Source organism: Aspergillus pseudoviridinutans (assembly GCF_018340605.1).
Source record: "Aspergillus pseudoviridinutans IFM 55266 DNA, scaffold_2, whole genome shotgun sequence".
Taxonomy (NCBI): Eukaryota; Fungi; Ascomycota; class Eurotiomycetes; order Eurotiales; family Aspergillaceae; genus Aspergillus; species Aspergillus pseudoviridinutans.
In genome coordinates, this window is record NW_025091282.1 from 1,125,114 (window position 1) to 1,146,374 (window position 21,261).

The 21,261-nt window shown below is 49.0% G+C and overlaps 9 protein-coding genes and 5 non-coding genes across 14 annotated transcripts; 10 read left to right on the forward strand and 4 right to left on the reverse strand.

The window, feature by feature from the left end:
- Positions 1-199: 199 nt before the first annotated feature.
- On the forward strand, positions 200-1,880 carry Asppvi_002449 (putative integral membrane protein Pth11-like; the record flags this gene model as incomplete). Its single annotated transcript, XM_043298436.1, has 2 exons — positions 200-561; positions 638-1,880. The coding sequence occupies 2 exons, from the start codon at positions 200-202 to the stop codon at positions 1,878-1,880; spliced, it is 1,605 nt and encodes a 534-aa protein (XP_043154371.1).
- A 1,321-nt stretch (positions 1,881-3,201) lies between these two features.
- Asppvi_002450 (uncharacterized protein) lies at positions 3,202-5,228 on the forward strand (the record flags this gene model as incomplete). The annotated part of the gene is made up of 2 exons (XM_043298437.1): positions 3,202-4,091; positions 4,142-5,228. 2 exons carry the CDS (start codon positions 3,202-3,204, stop codon positions 5,226-5,228), a joined length of 1,977 nt encoding a protein of 658 aa, XP_043154372.1.
- A 141-nt stretch (positions 5,229-5,369) lies between these two features.
- On the forward strand, positions 5,370-5,454 carry Asppvi_002451. The gene has a single exon. It is a non-coding gene; the product is annotated as a tRNA-Tyr (tRNA).
- Positions 5,455-5,927: 473 nt separating this feature from the next.
- Positions 5,928-6,014, forward strand: Asppvi_002452. The gene has a single exon. It is a non-coding gene; the product is annotated as a tRNA-Tyr (tRNA).
- Positions 6,015-6,416: 402 nt separating this feature from the next.
- Positions 6,417-6,503, forward strand: Asppvi_002453. The gene has a single exon. It is a non-coding gene; the product is annotated as a tRNA-Tyr (tRNA).
- Positions 6,504-7,027: 524 nt separating this feature from the next.
- Asppvi_002454 lies at positions 7,028-7,114 on the reverse strand. The gene has a single exon. It is a non-coding gene; the product is annotated as a tRNA-Tyr (tRNA).
- A 430-nt stretch (positions 7,115-7,544) lies between these two features.
- Asppvi_002455 lies at positions 7,545-7,630 on the reverse strand. The gene has a single exon. It is a non-coding gene; the product is annotated as a tRNA-Tyr (tRNA).
- Positions 7,631-8,074: 444 nt separating this feature from the next.
- Asppvi_002456 (baculoviral IAP repeat-containing protein) lies at positions 8,075-10,906 on the forward strand (the record flags this gene model as incomplete). The annotated part of the gene is made up of 4 exons (XM_043298438.1): positions 8,075-8,200; positions 8,260-8,538; positions 8,638-8,747; positions 8,797-10,906. The coding sequence occupies 4 exons, from the start codon at positions 8,075-8,077 to the stop codon at positions 10,904-10,906; spliced, it is 2,625 nt and encodes an 874-aa protein (XP_043154373.1).
- Positions 10,907-11,183: 277 nt separating this feature from the next.
- Asppvi_002457 (U4/U6-U5 snRNP complex subunit SNU23) lies at positions 11,184-11,840 on the reverse strand (the record flags this gene model as incomplete). Its single annotated transcript, XM_043298439.1, has 1 exon — positions 11,184-11,840. The coding sequence occupies one exon, from the start codon at positions 11,838-11,840 to the stop codon at positions 11,184-11,186; it is 657 nt and encodes a 218-aa protein (XP_043154374.1).
- Positions 11,841-14,502: 2,662 nt separating this feature from the next.
- On the forward strand, positions 14,503-15,261 carry Asppvi_002458 (blue light-inducible protein Bli-3; the record flags this gene model as incomplete). Its single annotated transcript, XM_043298440.1, has 3 exons — positions 14,503-14,700; positions 14,763-15,171; positions 15,242-15,261. The coding sequence occupies 3 exons, from the start codon at positions 14,503-14,505 to the stop codon at positions 15,259-15,261; spliced, it is 627 nt and encodes a 208-aa protein (XP_043154375.1).
- A 310-nt stretch (positions 15,262-15,571) lies between these two features.
- Positions 15,572-17,286, reverse strand: Asppvi_002459 (transcriptional regulator SPT3; the record flags this gene model as incomplete). Its single annotated transcript, XM_043298441.1, has 3 exons — positions 15,572-16,468; positions 16,521-16,610; positions 17,242-17,286. 3 exons carry the CDS (start codon positions 17,284-17,286, stop codon positions 15,572-15,574), a joined length of 1,032 nt encoding a protein of 343 aa, XP_043154376.1.
- A 324-nt stretch (positions 17,287-17,610) lies between these two features.
- On the forward strand, positions 17,611-18,584 carry dph5 (diphthine synthase; the record flags this gene model as incomplete). Its single annotated transcript, XM_043298442.1, has 3 exons — positions 17,611-17,745; positions 17,810-17,934; positions 17,987-18,584. The coding sequence occupies 3 exons, from the start codon at positions 17,611-17,613 to the stop codon at positions 18,582-18,584; spliced, it is 858 nt and encodes a 285-aa protein (XP_043154377.1).
- A 528-nt stretch (positions 18,585-19,112) lies between these two features.
- Positions 19,113-19,812, forward strand: Asppvi_002461 (uncharacterized protein; the record flags this gene model as incomplete). Its single annotated transcript, XM_043298443.1, has 2 exons — positions 19,113-19,697; positions 19,771-19,812. 2 exons carry the CDS (start codon positions 19,113-19,115, stop codon positions 19,810-19,812), a joined length of 627 nt encoding a protein of 208 aa, XP_043154378.1.
- Positions 19,813-20,241: 429 nt separating this feature from the next.
- On the forward strand, positions 20,242-20,973 carry Asppvi_002462 (AP-2 complex subunit sigma; the record flags this gene model as incomplete). Its single annotated transcript, XM_043298444.1, has 5 exons — positions 20,242-20,276; positions 20,333-20,372; positions 20,430-20,459; positions 20,535-20,765; positions 20,872-20,973. The coding sequence occupies 5 exons, from the start codon at positions 20,242-20,244 to the stop codon at positions 20,971-20,973; spliced, it is 438 nt and encodes a 145-aa protein (XP_043154379.1).
- Between the last annotated feature and the right edge of the window lie 288 nt (positions 20,974-21,261).

Here is a 21,261-nt window from a genome sequence, read left to right on the forward strand (position 1 = left end):
CTGTTTCCCCAGAGTTAGTGCACGTGCGCATTATTGACTGTGGTCCTCGATGGTACTCAAACTGAACGATGTAAATCAATTGGAGCTATCCGATTCACACTGCACATTCCTCGGACATCTTAGCATCGATTGAACACCATAAGAAACGCCTTTGCCGTCTGTTGATCCCTGGCCCCTCTTCGGAGGTGGCTCAGCGGCCATGGATTTATACCAATCGATGCTGAACACACGAGGGCTCTATTCGGAGACGCCCCCGGACATTCGGACACGGTTGGATGATCACCCTACACTCCTGGTGAGCTGGTGGGCGACCGGATTCTCCCTGGCCTTCATTATAACCCGTGTCTGTGGTCGCTATATACGGACTGAGCGATTCTTCCCAGAGGACAAGATGATGATGGCCAGCATCATTCCGTTGTTGATACGGATGGCACTGGTGCATGTGGTACTGCTCTACGGCACGAACAATACCAAGACGGCAGGCCTGACCGAGGAGGATATACGCCAGAGAGAAATTGGCAGCAGGCTGGTCCTTGCCGCCCGAATATTCTATGCTATTTTGTAATATGCCTTGCCCCCGAATTTTGATTCCGTTCTTGTCCTTGCAGGTATACTGATGATTTGCTTCTGCGAACAGCATTTGGATTGCCAAATTCACCGTGTGCGAATTTCTGAAACGAGTTGCCGGGATGATGTGGCAGCGGTCGCTCCGAGTATTTCTCCAGATCATCTACTACTTCCTGGCATCGACGTTAATCGCAGTGCTGATTGCGACTCTCGTTGAATGCCAGCCTTTCGACCACTACTGGCAGGTCGTTCCGGATCCAGGGCCGCAATGTCGCTTGGGCTATGCCAACCTGATCACGATGGGGGCATGCGACATCGTCACCGACCTGCTTCTAGTCGCCTATCCCATTCCGATTGTCTTAATGACGCATATGCCCATGAAGCGCAAGGTGATCCTCGCAGTGCTTTTCGCCTTGTCTCTGATATTGGTTGGGATCACCTGCTATCGCGTTCCATCTGTGATTTGGCATCACGGGTCACAGCAATACCGATCGCTTCTCGCGTCGCTAGAGATTCTAGCCGCGACCGCTGTCTCCAATGCGGTCGTCATCGGCTCATTCGTCAGAGATAAGGGCGTCAAGAAGGCGAAGTTCAAGAAGGCTGTTGGCTCGGCCTCGGTGAGCGAGAGTATGGATCACAGCTCGACGCGACGTGCCACCATTACCTACCACCAATGGGGCAGCGACTCGGATCTTGCGGGAGATCTGGGTATGCGACTGGCTCCTGACCTTCACTCCTCAGACAACAAAGTTCCACGTCCAGCTCCAGTGGCCGTACCATACCATCCCATCACAGCGCAAACGGGGACGCTGACCCCGAATTGGTCGTTTGGCAACCAGCGTCACTCGATGGGAACAGATGACGACATAACGTCTACGACCGGTAGCTTAGAGCTGAAGATCAGCCCTCATGAGTATATTGAGACCAATAAAACCCTTCACAAAAAGTCCAACGATGTCGTCCTCTCCTCCCCTAGCAAAGTCTCCATCTTCGATGTCGGCGGGCTACTGGACGACTCCCCAACGCCAGGGTCTCAGAACTCTTCTGCCGAATCGACGCGTCATCGCGAGCTGAGCTTCGGCTCGCAACGATATCGCAATGGTAGCAGAGCTTTCCTGCAGGACGTCGGGGGCTTGCTCCCATCGAACACGAGAAATGGCCGCCCACGGGGCTCAAGTGTCCACTTTAGCGACACTGTAGATCCCCCCGTGCCTCCGTATCACTCCCAGCGGGATATACACGCGCCCATTCTGGAGACATCCGATGATGTCGAGCTCCAGGACGTCGGCGGGCTTCTCTCGAAAGACACATGAGTCTTTTGACATCTGATTACGACCGAATCTACTGTATGATAGTATCATGACCTACTTTCTTTTTTGTTTACCTCCCTTGGGCTTTCACCTGGATCCACGGTTATGGGCCTAGGGATTTTACCTCAGTTATGTGCTTTAGCGACGGCGTTGGTGTACTGCAGTGCCCCGGCACTGGTTACATATTCCATTTGGATTGTTCGAAAGTTGGATGGGCTTTGGATCTCTATATTATCCCCAATTAGGGTAATATTTATTGAACATACTGAGAGTTGATCTGGGGCAACCAGGATACTCAGATATTCATAATCTCCCAGAGACGGGTCGGCCTTATCATGTTTATATATATCACCAATTATCCCACCAAGAAATAGAAGCTAACCATGAGCACACATCACGTAAAATCTATTCTTCGTAACAACTTTTAAAAAGATTTATAGCTTTGAAGTCGCAAGGGCCACCAAGATCAGATTATTCCCCATGTGAGAATTAAATGGCTCAAATAGATACCTTAGCTGGTACCAATGATGCACTCACTATCACTCACACCTCACTCGCCCGGTAAACTGGTTTGCAGTGTCCTGCCTATCATGCTCCAGAGAAATAGAAGCTATAGCTACTTTTAAGTCTATATACCGATATCTGGCCTTCGGGTACACGTGGTTACATCAGGTCGATTATCCTAGTAGCCATAACGAAAGCGACGAGCCCAAGCTAAGATTTCGTAGTTTGTCTGCTCGGTCTGTCAAGTAGTGTCTGCGTAGAAAATCAGAAACCACGCTCATCGCCTCGTTGTGACCACAGCGGTATTTCGAGACATGCAATATGCTGTCTTGGATAGCTTCATCAATGCCGGGTCCGGCAATTCACGGCATATTCGCTATTGCGTTTTTTCACCTGTATATGAGATTGTTATTTATTTACTGTCTCCATGTTCTCTATCTAGATAGCAGGCTTGAAGGGCATGATATGCCCTTGTCATCCGAGTGAAACGAGACTCGATCGAACAATCTAGGTAATAGTTTCAACTCCACTGGCACATATGCTCTCTTTGCATTATTATCTTTTCTGTATCCCACAGGCTTTACCGTTACCAGACGGCTCGTACTGTTAGCAAATCCGACCAAACACATCTACCTGATTACGATGTTGACTTGAGGCAGCTGTAGAGGCTTACCAGGAAGACCGACATTCACTGCCCGCGTGTGTAGTAGCCAAGTCGATAGAGAAAACTTTTCAACACATTAGACGAAAACATCGGCTCATCGGAGTGAAAAATGCACGTCGTCAGCTTTCTTACATAGGCCCTGATTTCATCTGCATAATGGCACCTCACCTGCAAAGTGAGAGCAGTGCAGGTCTGATTCCGAGTCTTAGCCCGGTGGCTAGTGCAGCTCTTCAAGCCTTCCAGAGAGAACATACAGATGAATTTCGACACCACAACTGTCTTCTGCTCCGACTCATACCCTTTCTCACGGATGAGTTCGACATCGACATCGACCCCGACTCTCTACCTGACTGTGAAGAAAATGAAAGCGTGAATGAGGAGACTGTCCGACACTCAATAGTGGTCAGGCTGTTAAACGAGTTCTGGGATGTGCACTGCGACATTGATCCTAACACAGAGAAAGTCAGTGACATTGTGGACTACCAGTTTCTCGTGAAGCTCTTCTACTGGCATCTGAACAGGCAAACGAGACTTCCGTCGAACCTTACCAGACCGGAGGGTGTTGAGACCCGTGCAGAAAGAGCTGAACAACGCCGCAGACTATTCGATATGAGCCTCCGCTCCCTGTTAAAAAGACAGAGAGAAACAATACAGCAGCAAACTTCAAAGAAGAATCACAACGCCAAGACCAAAGGTAGCAGTCTGGTAAAGAAAGTGGCGGGCGTAAGACATGGAGATTTACACGATGTAGATCAAGACGAACCAGCGAACCAACCGCTCTCTCCAGAATTCGAGAGCATGCAGAATAATATAGAGACAGTGGTCTCGGAACCCATGGGCATCTCGATCGTCCTCAGCAACCTTGGTTCTATTGACCGACTGAGCATCTTGGACACGATTATAGACAAGGTGATGAGTAAATACGAAGGCCGCTATGGTATGTTCTTGAAGTCTGATTCCGGAAGGAGCCTAAAGGCTGTCCTCGAAGGAAATCTCAATCAGAAAGTCAAATCACTCTGCGAGGCTGGGACGTTTGAATTGGACAGGTTGGTGCCCTGCCCTCATTGTTGAGTAATACTGAGCAGAACTTTCCCAGGTTGCTCCAAATTGGTAATATGGGAGAGCAGCCAAACGAGTCGGGTGTTTATATGCACATTCTTTACAGAAGAAGCAATCCAGGGCGTTTCTGGCTGTACGTGGGTCAGGCATTCAAACTGCACGAGAGGATATCCAGTCACAACGATCCTGCGCATAGACAGGCTCAGCCCAGTTTGCACTACCATGTCTGGGAGTCTGCCGAAGACATGGTGTCCGAATTTGTCACGCTTGCAGTGCACAAGATCACCTCGTCCCGAGATGACCAATTCATCCTCAACTTCCAGGAAATGTGGATGGCTTGCGTATTTCAAACAATGACAGCAAAACACTTGGAAGAATACCTTCCTGAAAGTATCAACAAGGCATGGTCTGGCAGGCATCTGAATGTCGCGCCTCCAATATGGCAAGGATTTGGAGATTTGGCTGCCTGGAAAGAAGCCATTGGAGGAACAGAGGCTTTCAAAGATTTTCTCAACTCTCCTGATTCCGCCATCAGAGGCTGGGCGTGGGATCTTCGACATGCCTTTAATGATCTCCGGAACTCGCCAGATCCAATCCATCGAGCCTACTACTTTGATGTTATGCTTCGAAACCGCAAATTGGCAGAAGAGGTTTGCGAGAAGAGAAAAATAGAGAACTTGCAGCGAATATTGTCTCAAGGAATGACGAGAACCATCTTTGGTGGAGACGATACGCAGAAGGCTCATCTCATCAGCTGCAGTGGCTTTGCATTTACTATCTCCAGACAATTGCGGTTGGGAGTGCGAGTCGGGGACCTAGTGAGGCTACGGTTTCATCTCACAGCAACACCGAATCCCCAGAAGTATGCAACTAAAGCTTCACAGACTGATCCGGCCAGTAGATTGGCAGTGTCAATCGAGGGGGGAGGAACTCACGGTGATTACCATGTCTGGCTCAGAAACCCCGGTGACAAAGTCGTCAGTAGGATGAACGCATTGGTCGATGCTTTGGAAGGGGTGCCTTTGACGGAATCCAAGGAAATGGCTCGACGGTGGTATGTAACAAGACGACAGGGGACGTCCAAGAAGGATGTTATATACACAGTCAGCGACGATGAATCGTAGCACTTATCCGATATTGGATTCCTTGCACTAAAAGTATTCAAAGGGCGATCTTGATGTTGCAGAACTTTGCTAAGCAGTTAGCGTCCATATATTCTTTTGGGTTATGGTTTAAATTAAGGGCTCTCCGAAGCAACCTAGCAACCCCCGATGGTCTAGTTGGATATGGCGGTCGGCTGTAATAGAAATTGTAACCGACAGGTCGCCGGCTCGATTCCGGCTCGGGGGAGTAAAGGTTACTCTTTTTCTTTTTTTCCCCTCTCTTATCGATTCCATTTCTCTCTTTTATATTTTATTGCCTCTCGTCTCGCTACACAGTGGCTTCTTCCATCTAGCTGGCCATGTATCAAGACCATCATGAGAAGGAGCAGGCCCATTGACGGGATCCCATCAACAACATGCTTGCAGAATCTCAGAGTTGTGCGAAATACTACTCTGAAATGGACAACTGTCCTGACGTGTAGGGCTCAATCTACAGAAATCGCCTTATAACCCGAAGAACTGCTTGCCCACTAATACTACGGACTGCTATTATCTTACTCTTCCCATTCTTCACATTTGGAGAGCTCAACCAAGCCAGTTCCGAGAAGACTGTCTATCTTCTGGACGGCTCAAACCCCGAACTCGGCTACAGGCTCAAAGAACAGTCCATCTCATATCTGAACCTTAGTGAATACTGACGACCCATCCATCATCCTTCAACCCCCGATGGTCTAGTTGGATATGGCGGTCGGCTGTAATGGAATAATTGTAACCGACAGGTCGCCGGCTCGATTCCGGCTCGGGGGATCAGGATATCTTTTTGCTTGTTTAATTTTAGATTGTTATTTCTGCGCTTTTGTAAGAGGCCGAGCTACGGAGTACTCAAGGTTAAATAAGGTAGTCCTCGTTAAGCACGTAGGTGTAGTAGCCAATGTGGTGGGGTTGCGGCAGAGCTAACTGTTTTGTTCATCAGGTCAAGCCTCTTTGGCTGGCGGAAGTTGGAACACGTGCATAAGTTGCTACCTTACCTTTCCTAGCCCCGTTTAAGCTACTGGCATTTGTAGACTGATGTCAGGGCCCGGTTGCTCTACCTACTGAAAGTTGAAGCGTTCGCTCAGCGATATGCTCGTAGTGGAGAAAGAGGAGTTTTGGTGATTGAGCCTAGGTGGTTTATGAGAGCAAAATGAGCTAACGTTAGCATCTCCGAAACCCCCGATGGTCTAGTTGGATATGGCGGTCGGCTGTAATGGAATAATTGTAACCGACAGGTCGCCGGCTCGATTCCGGCTCGGGGGAATTAGAGACATTCTTTTTTGCCGTTTGCTTTCCCTTTTCGACTGTTTAGATCCATTCTTCAATTGAGTATGTTTTCTGTTCTCTGAGAATAGCTTCGTTCCGCTGCAACAGTTGAATGATATGCAGGGTGCACGCTAGTTGATACAACGGTGTCTTGTATCATATTGTCTGGCCCCTTGCGTCCCCACGTGTCGGAGGCATCAAAGTCGTCCAACAGGACCAGCGCCGTTTATAGCTTCTCAATCCTCGTAATTGGCTTGATCTATCCTTCATTTCTAGGATTGGTCGACGAAAGTTGGTTAGGTAGATGGGCATAAGGATAGGACGGAGAACGATAATAACGGTCATGTCTATGGACCGCAAAAATTATGCTGTCGACCATAGGTACACCTCGCCCCATATGAAAGGCAACTCGCCACCGCTGGATGGACAAGAATAATGTAGAAGAGCATCCATCTAACTGAGTGGTGCTTCCCTCTGTCGAAATAGGATATTTGAAATGAGCAAAAAAGATATCTCATGTATCCCCCGAGCCGGAATCGAGCCGGCGACCTGTCGGTTACAATTATTCCATTACAGCCGACCGCCATATCCAACTAGACCATCGGGGGTTTAGGAGACATCCGCCTCGGAAAAGTCTGAACCCACAAAGCTAGACAATTGAACGGAAATAAATCACTTTCGCAGCACACGCCTGTCGACGATTGAGCTCTTGTACTCGGTAATACCTTTTTGTTGGAAACTTTGCAAGACATCGTTGTATCTACTAGCCAGGTCAAATAGCTGATTATTGGACGGTATAGTTGCTCATCTCCAGAGTGAACATCATTAGAGCAATAAGATCCTCGCTGGGTTGTTGCAATCGGGCACTGATCCGTAGCAATGGATTTGACGTCCTTGTACTTGTCACATATCGTCGAGCAGCTAGAAATGATAACTGCTCATGCTACTTGATAGAGTATGAAAAAGCACACAATAATTAATTATGATTGGTTTTATTGGATGAATACGTCAAAGCAAAGAAAAGACAAAAAGATAACGTCCCCCGAGCCGGAATCGAGCCGGCGACCTGTCGGTTACAATTATCCATTACAGCCGACCGCCATATCCAACTAGACCATCGGGGGTTTCGTTAGTGCTTTTGGGAAATGTATTCTATATATCATAAACCGCCCAAGAAAATACTTCTAGGGCATGTTTCCCAGTCCCTTGCTCCAACTGTCGTCTTGACGTTCACGATCCACCTATGCAATGTACCTTTCTACCTTACCAGGAATGCCATTGTCATGCAGGATATGGCTCTTTTCATGTATGAAATGTAGGAAGCAGGACATTATTATTATTGATATTGTGCTGACAAGTGACAGCTTGATCACGTGCACTCGTATACGGGGTAGCGCGTCCTTTAACCCAAACAAGCCTGTAAACAGAGCCAGTCCCTTGACAACCACCACTTGCGACCGACAGCAACCAAATCGACGGACTTGAATAACTCATGTGCCATATAGCTTCAAGTTGACGGTGGCGTTCTTTTTTAATGTGATCTCCCTTTTGGTATAATGATTAAGGAAATGGAGACTTTCGCCGCCCGTCTCGCCAGCTTCGATCTGGTTCTCCATCCCGACCGACGACGGACATCGAGCGCAAAGTCCGTCAAGCCGATATCTTGGCCTCATAGTAGGCCGTCACCTGCAGAGGTATATCACTCTCTAATATCTGTATCTCTATTGATGCAATGGCTGACTCCTAGCTAAAGCTAGCGCATGCAGGATTCTACTACAACCCCTACGAGACCAACCCCGATAATACGACATGTTACTTATGCCAGCGCGCGCTCGACGGGTGGGAATCGGAGGATAACCCGATCACTGAGCATCTTAAACACTCAAAGGATTGCGGATGGGCTATTATGATGGACATCGAGCAACACAGCTCAAATCCCGCTGAGATTGAAGACCCAACAAGCGACAGGATAACGCAGGCAAGACAAGCCACTTTTGGCGATCAATGGCCACACGATGGCAAGCGCGGGTGGGTTTGCCAATCTGAAAAGGTAGTGTTTGATGTGTTCTCAATTCGAAAGCGCGATTTACCTGCCACTTGAATTTGCAACCTAATATTTTGTCCATGGCAGATGGTGGAAGGTGGATGGTACTTTTGCCCGACTGAGGAGAGCAATGACCTAGCCAGTTGTGCTTACTGTAAACTGTCTCTCGACGGATGGGAACCCAAAGATGACCCTTTGTCAGTGCCTCATCGTTCCTTCCCACTTGATATTCACTGACTTGCCTAGTGAGGAGCACTATCGGCGCTCAGCCGATTGTTCATTCTTTGTCTTTGCACAGCCTCCTGGCAAGAAGTCCAAATCTTCTCGATCAAAAAAGTCGCGCGTTTCAAAAGCGTCGTCTCGTCTCTCGACTCAGTCTACAGTGTCGGAAGCGCCAATGACCGGGCTTGACAGCCAAATGGATGAGGATGATATTCCTCAGCCGCCAACCAAGACGAAAGCCTCAAAGAAGTCGTCGAAATCAAAATCGAAGACCTCGAAATCTAAGAAGGATGACACCTTGGAGCCCGATAACCAGATGGACTTAGACACTGTGGAATATGCCCAGCCTGAACCCGCCAAGCCCAAGCGGACCAGAGGCAAGAAAAGGTCCAGTGAGGAAATGGACCCAGAAGAGTCTAACATAGCTATTGCCGAGGAGATTCATCAATCCGAACCTCCAACCAAGAAGAGAGCGACAAAGTCGCGCAACAGTGCTACTCAGCAAGAAGACCGCACTCGCAATGACATTGCTATCGTAGATATGCATGAGCCGGACGACGAGGCCTGGCTCGAAGCTGAAGCTAAGAAGGGGCGTGCGGCTACCAAGAAGAAGACGTCATCCAGAGGTCGGAATGTTTCAGAAGATTCATTGGTAGAGACGGCAGCTCCGCAAGGTCGCTTACCGCGAGATTCCGAGATTGATGCAGCAATTGAGGCCGAACTTGAAGTCGGCGAGCCTATGGTTGAAGAGCCTCCGGCGGAAACACACAAGTCTTCGAAGAAATCGAAGTCCAAAAAGAAAACAAAGAAGGCGGCAGAAGAGCCACCCAAGGTGCAGCATGACACGGTCGAGCGAAACGAAGAGCAAGAATTGCGTCAAGTCGACGACGATGAATTTATTTACAGGCGGACAAGTGACGTTCAGTTGCCAGCCGAGCAGCCGAAACCAAAACCAGCTAAATCCTCTACCAAGCAGAGAACTTCAAAAGAAGCAAGTCTTTCAGAAAAGAAAAGACCCAAGTCACCCAAGAGTCGCCTAGCAACAAAAGTTGACGCTGCAGATGTTGACGCTGAAGCTGATCGCAGGCACCAAGGGTCTTTTGTGTCGGTGGAGGTAACAGCAAGGAAACCAGAGCAAGACTTCGAACCCGAAAGGAGAGATAGTGGCTCTCAAACGAAGAAGGCGAGCAAAATGTCCTCGACCAGCAAAGCGAAGAAAACTAGTCACACAAGGGCCGTGTCTCCAGAGTCTCTGGAGCCCTCAGAGGCTGCAACTCCTGCTTCCGAAAGGCCTGAAACAAGGCATAGCTTGAAGTCAGAGGCACCTTTGCAATTCGAACAAAGAAAAATTTCTCGCCACAGTCAAGACGTCCAAGAGCAAGAGCTGGAGCCAGAATCGGAGCCAGAGCTAGAGCAGGACCCTGAGGACGAGATAGAGCAAGACAGGGAGGTAGAACCGGACCCGGAGCCGCAGCTGGAGGTCAACGAAACGCCTGTCCGTCGCCGGTCATCCAAAGTTCCCCCGAAGACGACTGAGAGATTCAGCGACATCCCCCAAGAGAAGCAATTTGCCAAGTCGATTGCGGAAACTCGAACGCCGAATTCCCATAAAGTGCCGCAAGCTAGAATAAACTCAGCTCGACAGGAAAGCGATGCGGTGTCGCCTCTCCCTTCCACTTCGAAGGGTTCGCCATCTTCATCACCCCAGTCTTCCGATGCTGAGAACCAACCTCCAACCATACAACCATCGGCTCTAAGGACGCAAGTAGCATCGCCATCTAAGGAGAAAGTGGTTCGCATTCCCTTGGCAACCAGTACGCCCTCGCCGTCGAAACGAAATGTGGATTCTGGCGCACTCAAGTCTTTACACCCCTGGGCACCTATTGACATAGACGAAGTTCTCTACGCCTCGATGAGTGATAAGGAGAACGTGGATGTAGGGGCTGCTCTGAACAGTATCAAAGGAGATCTTACAAGCCCTGAGAAGAAGATGACTGTAGAAGAGTGGATTTTCTGGCATGCTCGGAACGGAGAGGAAAAGCTCAAGCGCGAATGTGAAAGATTGGTCAATCAGTTCGAGAAGGAAKGGGCCAGAGCGATGCGCGCACTAGAAGGGATCGAGTGCATTGATTGAGACATGGCGTTTGATTTGAACATGGTTGGCGTTATGGGACGGGAACAATGGCTCTCTGTTTAAGCACTTATTTTGTGAAGTTATTCCTGGACACGATCTCTCTGAAGCGAATCTGCAATATCACAGCGCGGTAAATGCAATACCTGTCTATTTTGACAATAACAACCCAGCCCCGAAGAAAATCCCAAAGTAAACCGAACGCCTGGGTATCTGCAAAACTTTCATCCTCCAATAAATTGAAGTATTTCGTATGTCCAATTCCTTTTGACGCCTTGTACTATGCAATAATGCCGAGCCGACCTTCCCAGGAGTCTTCCTCTTGCTTGATTCCATTCTCTCCATTTTTCCGACGCTTTTCGTTCCTCTTTCTTCTCTTTTCCTCTCTCTCTTTGGCCTCTTGTTCCTCCCTCTCCTTCAATCTTTCGCCAAGGTCCAACTGCCAGGCCCGCCGTTCTTCCTCCTCCCTGACTCGCTTCTGATGAGCCAGAAATCGTAACCGCTGCCGCACATCCTCCAATCTAGCATGAACCACCTCGCCACTTTGACCCGTCGCAATCAAGTGTTGCTTGCTATTCAAATGCTCCACCAGCTGCAGATTATCCTTGAAGGTAAGATCACAGTCGGAGCAGTAGAATCCAGCACCGCGACCCCTTTTACCCACTGCTGACCCTGCTGGAACGATCGTCGTCTTGCCCACCATTGAGGCGACATCGAGGCGCTGTTTGCGCGAGGTCGTGGCCTCGAGGGTGCTGTAGTCCACCGGCGCATGCCATTTTTTGCCTAGGAGTTTTGCCTCATAGCGCGCCTTGCCCTCCTCTTTGCGCTTCGTTTCTTCATCTGCGGCTCTTTTGGCGTATTCTTCTCGGTCCCATGTTTTGCGGAAGGCGGTATCTGATGAGGGGGCTCCATATGCAGTGTCGCCTTTGCCGGACATTGTGAGGATTTGATGGGAAGACTCCTAGTGGGTTTTCTCAGGCGTTATTTTATATTTCCTTCGTAGAGGAACGGACGGGATGATTCTCAAAGTAGGGAAATTGATAAGAATCGCTGTGATGATGAAAGATGAAGCTTTCCACAGCGACGATGGCAATAGATGTCTGGAAGTGGCGGGCGGTGAGGCTGTGGCTGATTGAGATCACATCACCGCCAATGAGCAAGGGGAAAACGTCGCGTCCTTCTTTTCCAGCCAGCTTGTTGTTACTACTGTTTATTATCATTCGCTCGAGCTTCTCGAGCTGTGTATCTACTAACTTTCTTAGTTTCATATTTATGCTTTTGTACAGAGAGTGTGGGATGAATGGCTCATTGAGACATTGGTCGATCGCCGATTGCTCCTACCTATCAGTCGAGTTGTCAACGCCGACAAGAAGCCCCAGTGAAACAGGTCATCGCATACCTCCCATGGGGTAATGTTGGTGCCTCAAGTTGCTTTAAATAGTCTAAACACTTCGTATTGTTTGCCCATCCCATTCTGTCCGTGCCTGGACAGCCACGTCGCTTCTGTTTTGATGTTTCAGGCAACACCTTTGGCTCAGTAACATATAAGTGTCTGTGTTGGACTTGTATAGTTGGAGTTGGCTCTGCCTTTCTTTCTACTTTGACTCTCAACCAACCCATCCAAGCATTCAAGCATCCAAGCAAAAAATATGCAACCAGTTAAGCATTCAGTCATGGGAGCTCCCATGGAAGGAGAATATGTTTCCTTTGAACACTCTCTTATGGCTCTACCAACAGAGCTGCATTTACAAATCTCCTCGTATCTTCCCTATCCTGACGCCTTGGCGCTCAAACACACCTGTCGTCATTTCTACTATATTGTCTACACTGGCGTTCATCTCAAAGTCGACTGGCTGGTCGAGCGTTTTGAGCGCAAGCTCGAGTGTCCTATGGAGAAATGCTCCTTTCGGACAGACGAGTCGTTTTGCAATTGGAGAATCAGGAGAATAATGGAACGCCGACGGCGACATTTGGAGTGTCCGCGAAGAAGAGGAGGATGCTTCGTCATTGAAGGGAAGACCTGCCAGAAGGACCTTGTTCCGATCTGGCTGAAGAGACAGGGCCGGGTGAAACTTTTCAAACATGTGGGCAAGGAAGGTCTGTCGGCAGTCCCGTGCCCTTCGTGAGGCGATGAGTTCGGTCGAGCTCCTGCAAGCGCTGACGCTGACTCTCTTCTAGTGCTGATCCATGGCTTGATCTTCCTCTGTGTCAGCTTGTTATGGAATCTTGTGAGGTGAACTCGCCGCCCCTGGTGCTTCCATGCGAAACGTCTGCTCACTGCCCTAGGTGGTTTTGTCGTTGATAGAACGAGACGGGCAGCATAACTTATGGCAAAGACAGCTGTGACTGCACAACTCATCGTCGAAGTCGTATGACTAGTCAATCGGCAACAAGGTATCCGTTCAGCTGCCATGCTGCTTCGTATCTGTTTACATCCACGTGAACAGTGGAAGCCGACTATTACGGGAGAAGAGGTTTTTATGACCGGCTGATCACTCAATCCGGGATGGCTTCCGAGGGATAAGCGGTATTCAACATTGTTCAGAGGACGTTGTCTAAGGCCGTTATCTTACGAGCAGTAACCGAAGAACCTCCGGCGCTCGCATGCTTTAACTCAGCAGCAAAGACTCCACGCGATTGACGTGAGCATGAATCAACGTCCTCGAGTTACATGCCTCTAAAATCATGCGCCGAATCACCTCCTCCTTTCCTGTATATCTGGTGTCACGCCTCGGGATGTGGAGGCGAGGCCAGTCTTCGAGGGCGTCCTTGACATCAGCATTGCAACGAAGCGTGAGTTTTCATCGAGCCCAGATGGTTCCCTTCTTCAGCTCGAGCTCTGTTCGAAATATGTAATATACTTGTCACATTCCGATAACCGAGAATCGTCTCGGTATAGCATTCTAGCTGTTTTGTKGTTAGTAGTGATGATCTAGCACTTGAAGCATTCTGGAATTCTCACGATGACATTCATGCCTCTGGCCGTCGTCTTGCCCACTTGAAGGCGAGATAAGTTGTTATGATAGTCATTTAGGTAATATCTAATTTAATACACATATACCACTCGTATAATATTGTGAAAGCCTTTGTTCTGCATCCCAGCACCTTAAATAATCACTCCCTTCTTTTAATACTTGGCTTTGCTGCTATTTCCACTTCTTCACCCTGATCACCAAGAACAATGCCACTGAACGACCATTCATTGATTTTGCATTATGGCTACATAAGAAATGGAGGTTACACAACTGATTCCTCGTGAAAATACCGATGAACTCAAGAACCTGAGTTGATGCTACTTTGACGTCACTGCTACGCCAGATCTCGGTGATCGACCTGGCATACAACAACATCATCGTCACCCATACCTACTGTACTCCAGACACAGGCACACCTTTGGGCGTAAGTTATGTTGTCCCTTATCAAACACCGTGTTTGATTGGCTGGACATGGCTATACGTCAGTCCATCTGGGATCGGAAAAGCCGATAACCGTACCTATTGCTGGCATTTATATACTGCCCACCTTCGTTGTCTTTCCCCTTTACTTCTCCAGTGACAGCTCATATTGATTTCTTATTCTGCCTATCCGTGCTATACACAATGTCTTCCACAATTAACACAAGCACCGGCAACAAGCCCGTCGACCCCTACAAGGCCAAGAGCCTCGAGGACCCCCCTCTGCAGCAAAAAGTCGAGGACATGGTCAACTTCATCGGCGAGACCAAATTCGGCATGTTGACGACGAAGCTGTCCAACTCGGACCTGTTGACATCACGATGCATGGCACTAGCAGGAAAGGTACCGTATAATTCTTCCCATCAAAACGACGAAGGTAAGCGCTGACGCGATGAGGATTCCAGGAGCACGGCGGTATCGACCTTATCTTCCACACGAATCTCTTCTCAAGCAAGACGATGGATCTCACCATCCACCCGTCAGAAGTCAACATGTCCTTCCTGGATCCCGTGAGCGGCTCCTGGGCTTCGATCTCCGGCACCGCGGCTCTGGTCGCCGACAAGGAGACCGTGAAGAAGTACTACTCGCCTGCGTTGAAGGCGTGGCTGGGTGACCTGGGCGACGGTGTGCATGACGGTGGCCCGGAAGACCCGCGAATCGGCGTGATCAAGCTCGAGGCCAAGCTGGCGACGTATGCCGTTACGCGCAAGGGCATGATTGGCAGAGCCGTGGAAACTGTCAAGAGCGTCTCCAAGGGTGATGTTCCTGCCATCACCAGTCTCAGGGAACTGAGTGAGGAGGAACTGGCTGAGTGTAAGTCTATTTGAGAACGTCACAGCAATACCGTCTTAAGTACTTTGAAACGTATGCTGACTTGCTCAAGGGCGCCGGACGCACCAATAATGTACCTTCTGCTGGTACTGGTTTCATGTTCACGATTTTACGAACTCCTTGAGCTGTTTGGACTGTGAGCATTCTGGTAATGTTTCTCAGAATAATGGATTATGTAGTATGAGAAACAACATTGTGAAATCCCAGCAACGCATGCATAACTGAACACATAGAACAGAAGATTTCACTGATAACAACTTCAATATCGTACAATCGTAGTTCATGGGTATCTATAGTAGTATAGCTCCGCCGAAGGAAAAGAATAACGCCGCGAAACAATATCGTGTGAATCGTAAGAGGGGGATAAGACGTGAGAACTCGGTCAAATCTGGGAGTATATCAGCACGGAGACCAGAACACAGCCAAGAACGGATCTTACCAATCTCAAAGGCATACGGGCTGGGATGCGCCCATTGTGGAGGAGCATAGCAATGTTCTTGTTCGGAGTGGCTTGAAGCTTACGATAAGCCTCACGGATGTGTCTTGGCTCAACCGGTGTACGTCCCTCTTCGGGAGGATCAAAAAGACCGGTTTCTCGCTTCCGCTTCTTCGTGTTCTCACCTGCTCCGCTCTCGGCTCCTCCGCGACGGATCTTCTCACGGTCCTCACGTTCCTTGACCTTCAGAGCTTCTTCGGTCAAAGTCTGAACTATCTCAAACGTCAAGAACCCAAGGATATCGACGATATCGTCATTGGGTTTGGACTCAGTCACGATGCCAAAGCCAGCCCACTCTCGAAAACGCTTGCTCTTGCGATAGGTAAACGATGCTTGACGGCATTCCGACCAGAACACATACTCTTCTCTGGTCATGTTCTTTGTGCGTTCATCAGCTGCTGCAAGACGTTGAAGAGTTGCATAATTCTGCTCCTCTTCCTCCTCATCTTCTTCGTCTTCCCTCTCCGGTACCTGGACGGAGTAGAAGCTGTTTACATCCCACACAAGGCCCACGCGCGCTCTCTTGTTTTTCGGCTTGGAAGCAACGTCTTGGGGCCCAGCAACAACGCCTCCCGCAATCGGGTCGTCAGCACCTGCGAAGTCCGCAGCGTCGGCGCCGCCTTTATCGTCCGAGTCTTTGACATTTTTACGGACATCTTTCCAGGAAAGGAAAGTCTTAAGACGTGAGACTTTAGCCTTGTCATGTCGAATTAAGAATATCAAATCATCAGTGGAAATGGACCGCACGCCCCGACGTGTAGCCAATGTTGTGCTTCGTGCGAGCTGCAGTGACAGTGTTAATCAAGCATCACGCTTCATGGAAGGAAGAGCATACGATTTCAATCACTTGCTGGCGAACGATATCCTCAATAAGCGTTGTGGTTTCAACGGATGCTTCGGCAGTCTCTCCAGAGACGAACATCATCTGCGAAAGAGGTCAGCAAGCTGAGGTCGAATTCTCGCATGGTACGCGAATTCGTTTCCGAATGATTGACGCCTTCTCGGACGGCATCCTGAACATCTCCGTCTGATACAGATCGAACCGAACAATGTGAGGCACTCAGGTCAGAGGAAGCATCAAAACCATGGCGAATCAGCAAGAGATGCCTCGTCATCATATTCGAGCTTCCCGGTGAGTAGAAGATGCAGCAATTGAAGTGCAGTGATCTGCCTCCCCAGACGGCTCGCTCTTTCTGACGAGTGGATGACAGGAAGACGACACGAGAGCGAGGCGCAATCAACGTTGTTGACAAAAGGATAGGAGAACAGGTGATAGCAAGATTGGTTTAACACAGGGTATATAAAAGAAACAGCTCATAGAATAGCAAGTCCTTGCAATACATCACTAGTAGAGGATAACATATCGAGAGAAATCGGGTGCCGACTACACGATATGCCCCAATCCAGATACAATCAATGGTAAAGAGACCAACGATACCCGGAGCTTTGAGCCAAGCAGACGAGCGAATACAAAACGATAGGCAATGAAATCATTGCAAGCCATCGTTCGAGATGAAAGAGCTGAAAGGGTACTACAGAAAAAGCCGCTGACTTACCTGCTGGATCTCCTGCCGATACTTCGGTGTTCGATCGGTCGTCATATTGAATTCGCTTAACGCAACGATGGGCTTCAATCAGACGTAGAGACCGGAACGTAAAAGAGAAAGTCTGATGAAGGATGACACTCCCAATTATCAGACTGCACGACACTCACGCTTAAACTATAGAACGATCTGATCTGATAGGAAACAGACCAAGCGCGGCCAGGGACCATTCCGAAGCTCGGGGCTTTTGTTTTTCCGCATTCCGCTTATCCCGCCGTAGCTGGTGGGGTGGAAGATAGAAATTCTGGACGGGGGTGACATTCTCCGCTCTACAGACGTCAAGTCCATTGGACGAATATTGCTATTGAATTTTCATCCAAGATGTTGTACCTCGTTGGTCTTGGTCTCGCTGATGAAACTGACATCACTGTCAAAGGCCTGGAGGTTGTCAAGAGAGCTGAGCGGGTTTACCTTGAGGCATACACAAGCATTCTGCTAGTGAGCAAAGAAAAGCTAGTGAGTCCATTGCGAGGCGCTGCTGTATGATAGTTGGCTAAAGAATGAACTGGTGCATTAGTAGGAAGCGTTCTATGGACGTCCCGTTATTGAAGCAGACAGAGAACTGGTTGAGACCGGCAGTGATGAGATACTGGCTGGAGCCGACAAGGTGGATATCGCATTCCTTGTAGTTGGCGATCCTTTTGGGTAGGTTCCCTCGCATTTAAGGATCGTCCGACGTTGCCTAATTGCCTACAAGCGCCACGACACATACGGACTTGGTTCTCCGAGCTCGAGAGATGGGCATTGAATCCAAGGTTATCCCGAACGCCTCGATTATGTCCGGCATCGGCTGCACTGGTCTGCAACTTTACAATTTCGGACAAACTGTGAGCATGGTGTTCTTCACGGACAACTGGAAGCCATCCTCTTACTACGACCGGGTCAAGGAAAACATTCAGTTAGGTCTCCACACATTAGTGCTCTTGGATATCAAGGTCAAGGAGCAATCGTATGAGAACATGGCCAGAGGACGGAGGATATTTGAACCCCCGAGGTACATGACCGTCGCTCAATGTGCGAGCCAGATGCTGGAAACCGAGGAAGAACGAAAGGAAGGTGTCTTTGGACCCGACAGCCTTGCGGTCGGAGCTGCTAGAGTCGGCGGTCCTGATCAGAAACTGGTTGTGGGCACTCTCAAAGAACTGTCAGAGGTGGATATGGGGCCACCTTTGCACAGTTTGGTGTTGCTTGGAAGAAAAGCACATGATTTGGAGAGGGATTATATCAGAGAATTTGCTGTGGATAAGGCAACCTTTGATGCCAGCTGGAAGAAGGGATATGGGGCAACTTCATGATGATTTAAGTGATACATTTGCCTAATTCCTTTAGAGAATACAACACGGGCGCAATAGCACTCCGTACATCAAAGTCATAGTATTTAAGTGGAGATGATCGGAGATTTACCTGCCTAGTTTTGAAGTGCAGTAGTACCATAGTTCCGCATGGGGATACTCTGCGCTAAAATTAGTGCATAAAAACAGTCGTTAAATATCTGATTGTTTGCATATCAATTGTCAAAAGAGGCAGAGCGATGCAGACAGGTCCAAAGGCGCATGGTGACACCGTTGCACCATTCTTGAAACATTCGTCGACGGGGTTTTGAGTTAGCGCCAAGTTCCCAGTCCACCTGGAAAATGATCGATTAAATGCGACAGGTAGCAAACACCTCTTTCCACCCTGCCATACCTTTTGTGCAACGGCATGCCCTTCGCACGACTTCAAGGCTAATATGAAGTTGTGCATACAGTCATTTGGGCCATTGCACCCTCGCTTCTCCAGCCAGAGACGACAGATTTAGCGACCGATTCCAGCTCATCCCCGCCATGCCTGTATACATGGTCCACGGCTTCCGGTGGCCACGCGCCGGCTTCACCGGTATCCGAGTCTACATCGTTCTCCACAACCTGGAAGACGCTACAGCGGAATACGTCCAGCAACCGGCGACAAGTCGACTGCTCACCGAATGCTTCAAGAAGACGGATCCGGATATCGTAGCTCGTCTACCGGACCTACAATTCATCGAGCAATATGACCCCGAAGACACCGATAGCGCAACTGCCGTCAGCCAGCCTTATGCCTACGTCGCGGCCAAGGTGATCACACTCTCCGAACCTGGTGCTAAGGCGCCCGGGCTCAGCTGGAACCCCGAAGACTTGGCTAAGGACTCCCCTTTGGATCCAAGTGCCACGGAAGCCCTGACCCAACTCCGAGATAAATACGCCGCAGGCGAGAGAATAGGCTGGTGGATTGTTTACAATGGGGACCCGGACAGGGCTTTCCCTCACTCCGAGGAAGACGACAGTTATGATGAATACGATTATGACGATGATGACGATGATGAGTACACGGAATCAAATGGCGATAGTGTTAGGAATTCAACGGCACCAGAAACGCCTCCTAGCCCGGCGGTAAGCCTTTGCCCCTCGTGCTGCTGAGGTTGATATTTGTGACAGATTATACTGATATTTTGGCGCATTCAAGGCTCGATTCCCCGTGAAGTTTGCCAGGTTTTTTGGCAGGTAAACGGCAATATACTAATAACTTACGGCGAACGGATCTCACAATCTCCCATTTTCTTGCGATTTCTTGCGGAAGGACTCTTTCATAACACCTTGTCATAGCATTTGTAACCTAGGAGTATCGGTTCTACAACAGTTCAGTCTCAACATTCGCATCGCAAATTGCCATTAAGTCTGTCGCTCTCTAGATGTAGAAAGGAGTGTAACCAGTCACTAAGCTTAGTAGTATCGAATCCGCATCTATCGTCATCGACATATCTTGATCGTTAACAGCGAATATCAGTGCCATCTCATAGCAAAGGCGGTGAGTGGCGGCAATATAGGATCGTGGCCCTGATACCATTGCGGAGAACCTCCCGGAGGTAGTGACTGACATGTGGTCTACTACGCCGCCTCATCAATTCTGCAAACCGCCGGGGAAATAAAAAGCGGGATGGTTCTTTCATTCATACTGGTGCAGAACCGCCAGTGAGTTACAGGCTCTGGACTGATTGAGTTCGCCTTGCCTTCTAACAGATGAACAGGGGTAAGACACGCCTGGCGAAGTGGTATGCGCCTTATAGCGTAAGTTGTCTTATCTTTCTGCTTTTGGTACGAGGTGCTAACTCGTAACTTGCGTAGGATGAGGAGAAAATAAAACTCAAGGGCGAAGTGCGTGGTCTTCCGACAACCCTCCTTCCTCTGCTATACAATATCGAATTCGCACGACTAACCGGTTGATATCAGGTTCATCGCCTTGTCGCTCCCAGGGATCAGAAGTATCAGTCCAACTTTGTTGAGTTCAAGCGGAGTACAAAGATTGTATACCGGAGATATGCAGGGCTGTTCTTCTGTGTGTGCGTTGACGCGACGGACAATGAGCTAGCCTATCTAGAGGCTATACATTTCTTCGTCGAGGTCCTGGACCAGTTCTTTGGCAATGTCTGCGAGCTGGATCTGGTGTTCAACTTTTACAAGGTGCGTGCGGTCTATTTAGCGTGGTTATAGCCAGGGACATCGAGGGCTGCAGGAGATGCAATCCGATTGTGGAACAACCATGGTGCTAACTGGAGGATGTGCGCAGGTATATGCGATTCTTGATGAGGTGTTTCTCGCGGGCGAAATCGAGGAAACAAGCAAACAGGTTGTGCTTACGAGGCTGGAACACTTGGATAAGCTAGAGTGAGCACTTGGGGGCCAAATTTCGTCGCAAAGGGTTTCACTCCCTTTGCCGTTACGTTGATAAAGCGGACGTTAATTTGCATCAAGGTGACCTTGGGATATGGTCATCTCACGGAGTTATGAGGGCTTGATTTAAGGATTGTCACATATTTGGGCGCATTTCTCATGACGTCCATATCTGCATCATATTCACCGTTCTCTCTTGTATCTAATTTCGAATACATTGATACCCTATTTGTGGGAATTGAGGGTTCAGAAGTTAGGCAGCACAAATGAGAGATGCACTGTGTAG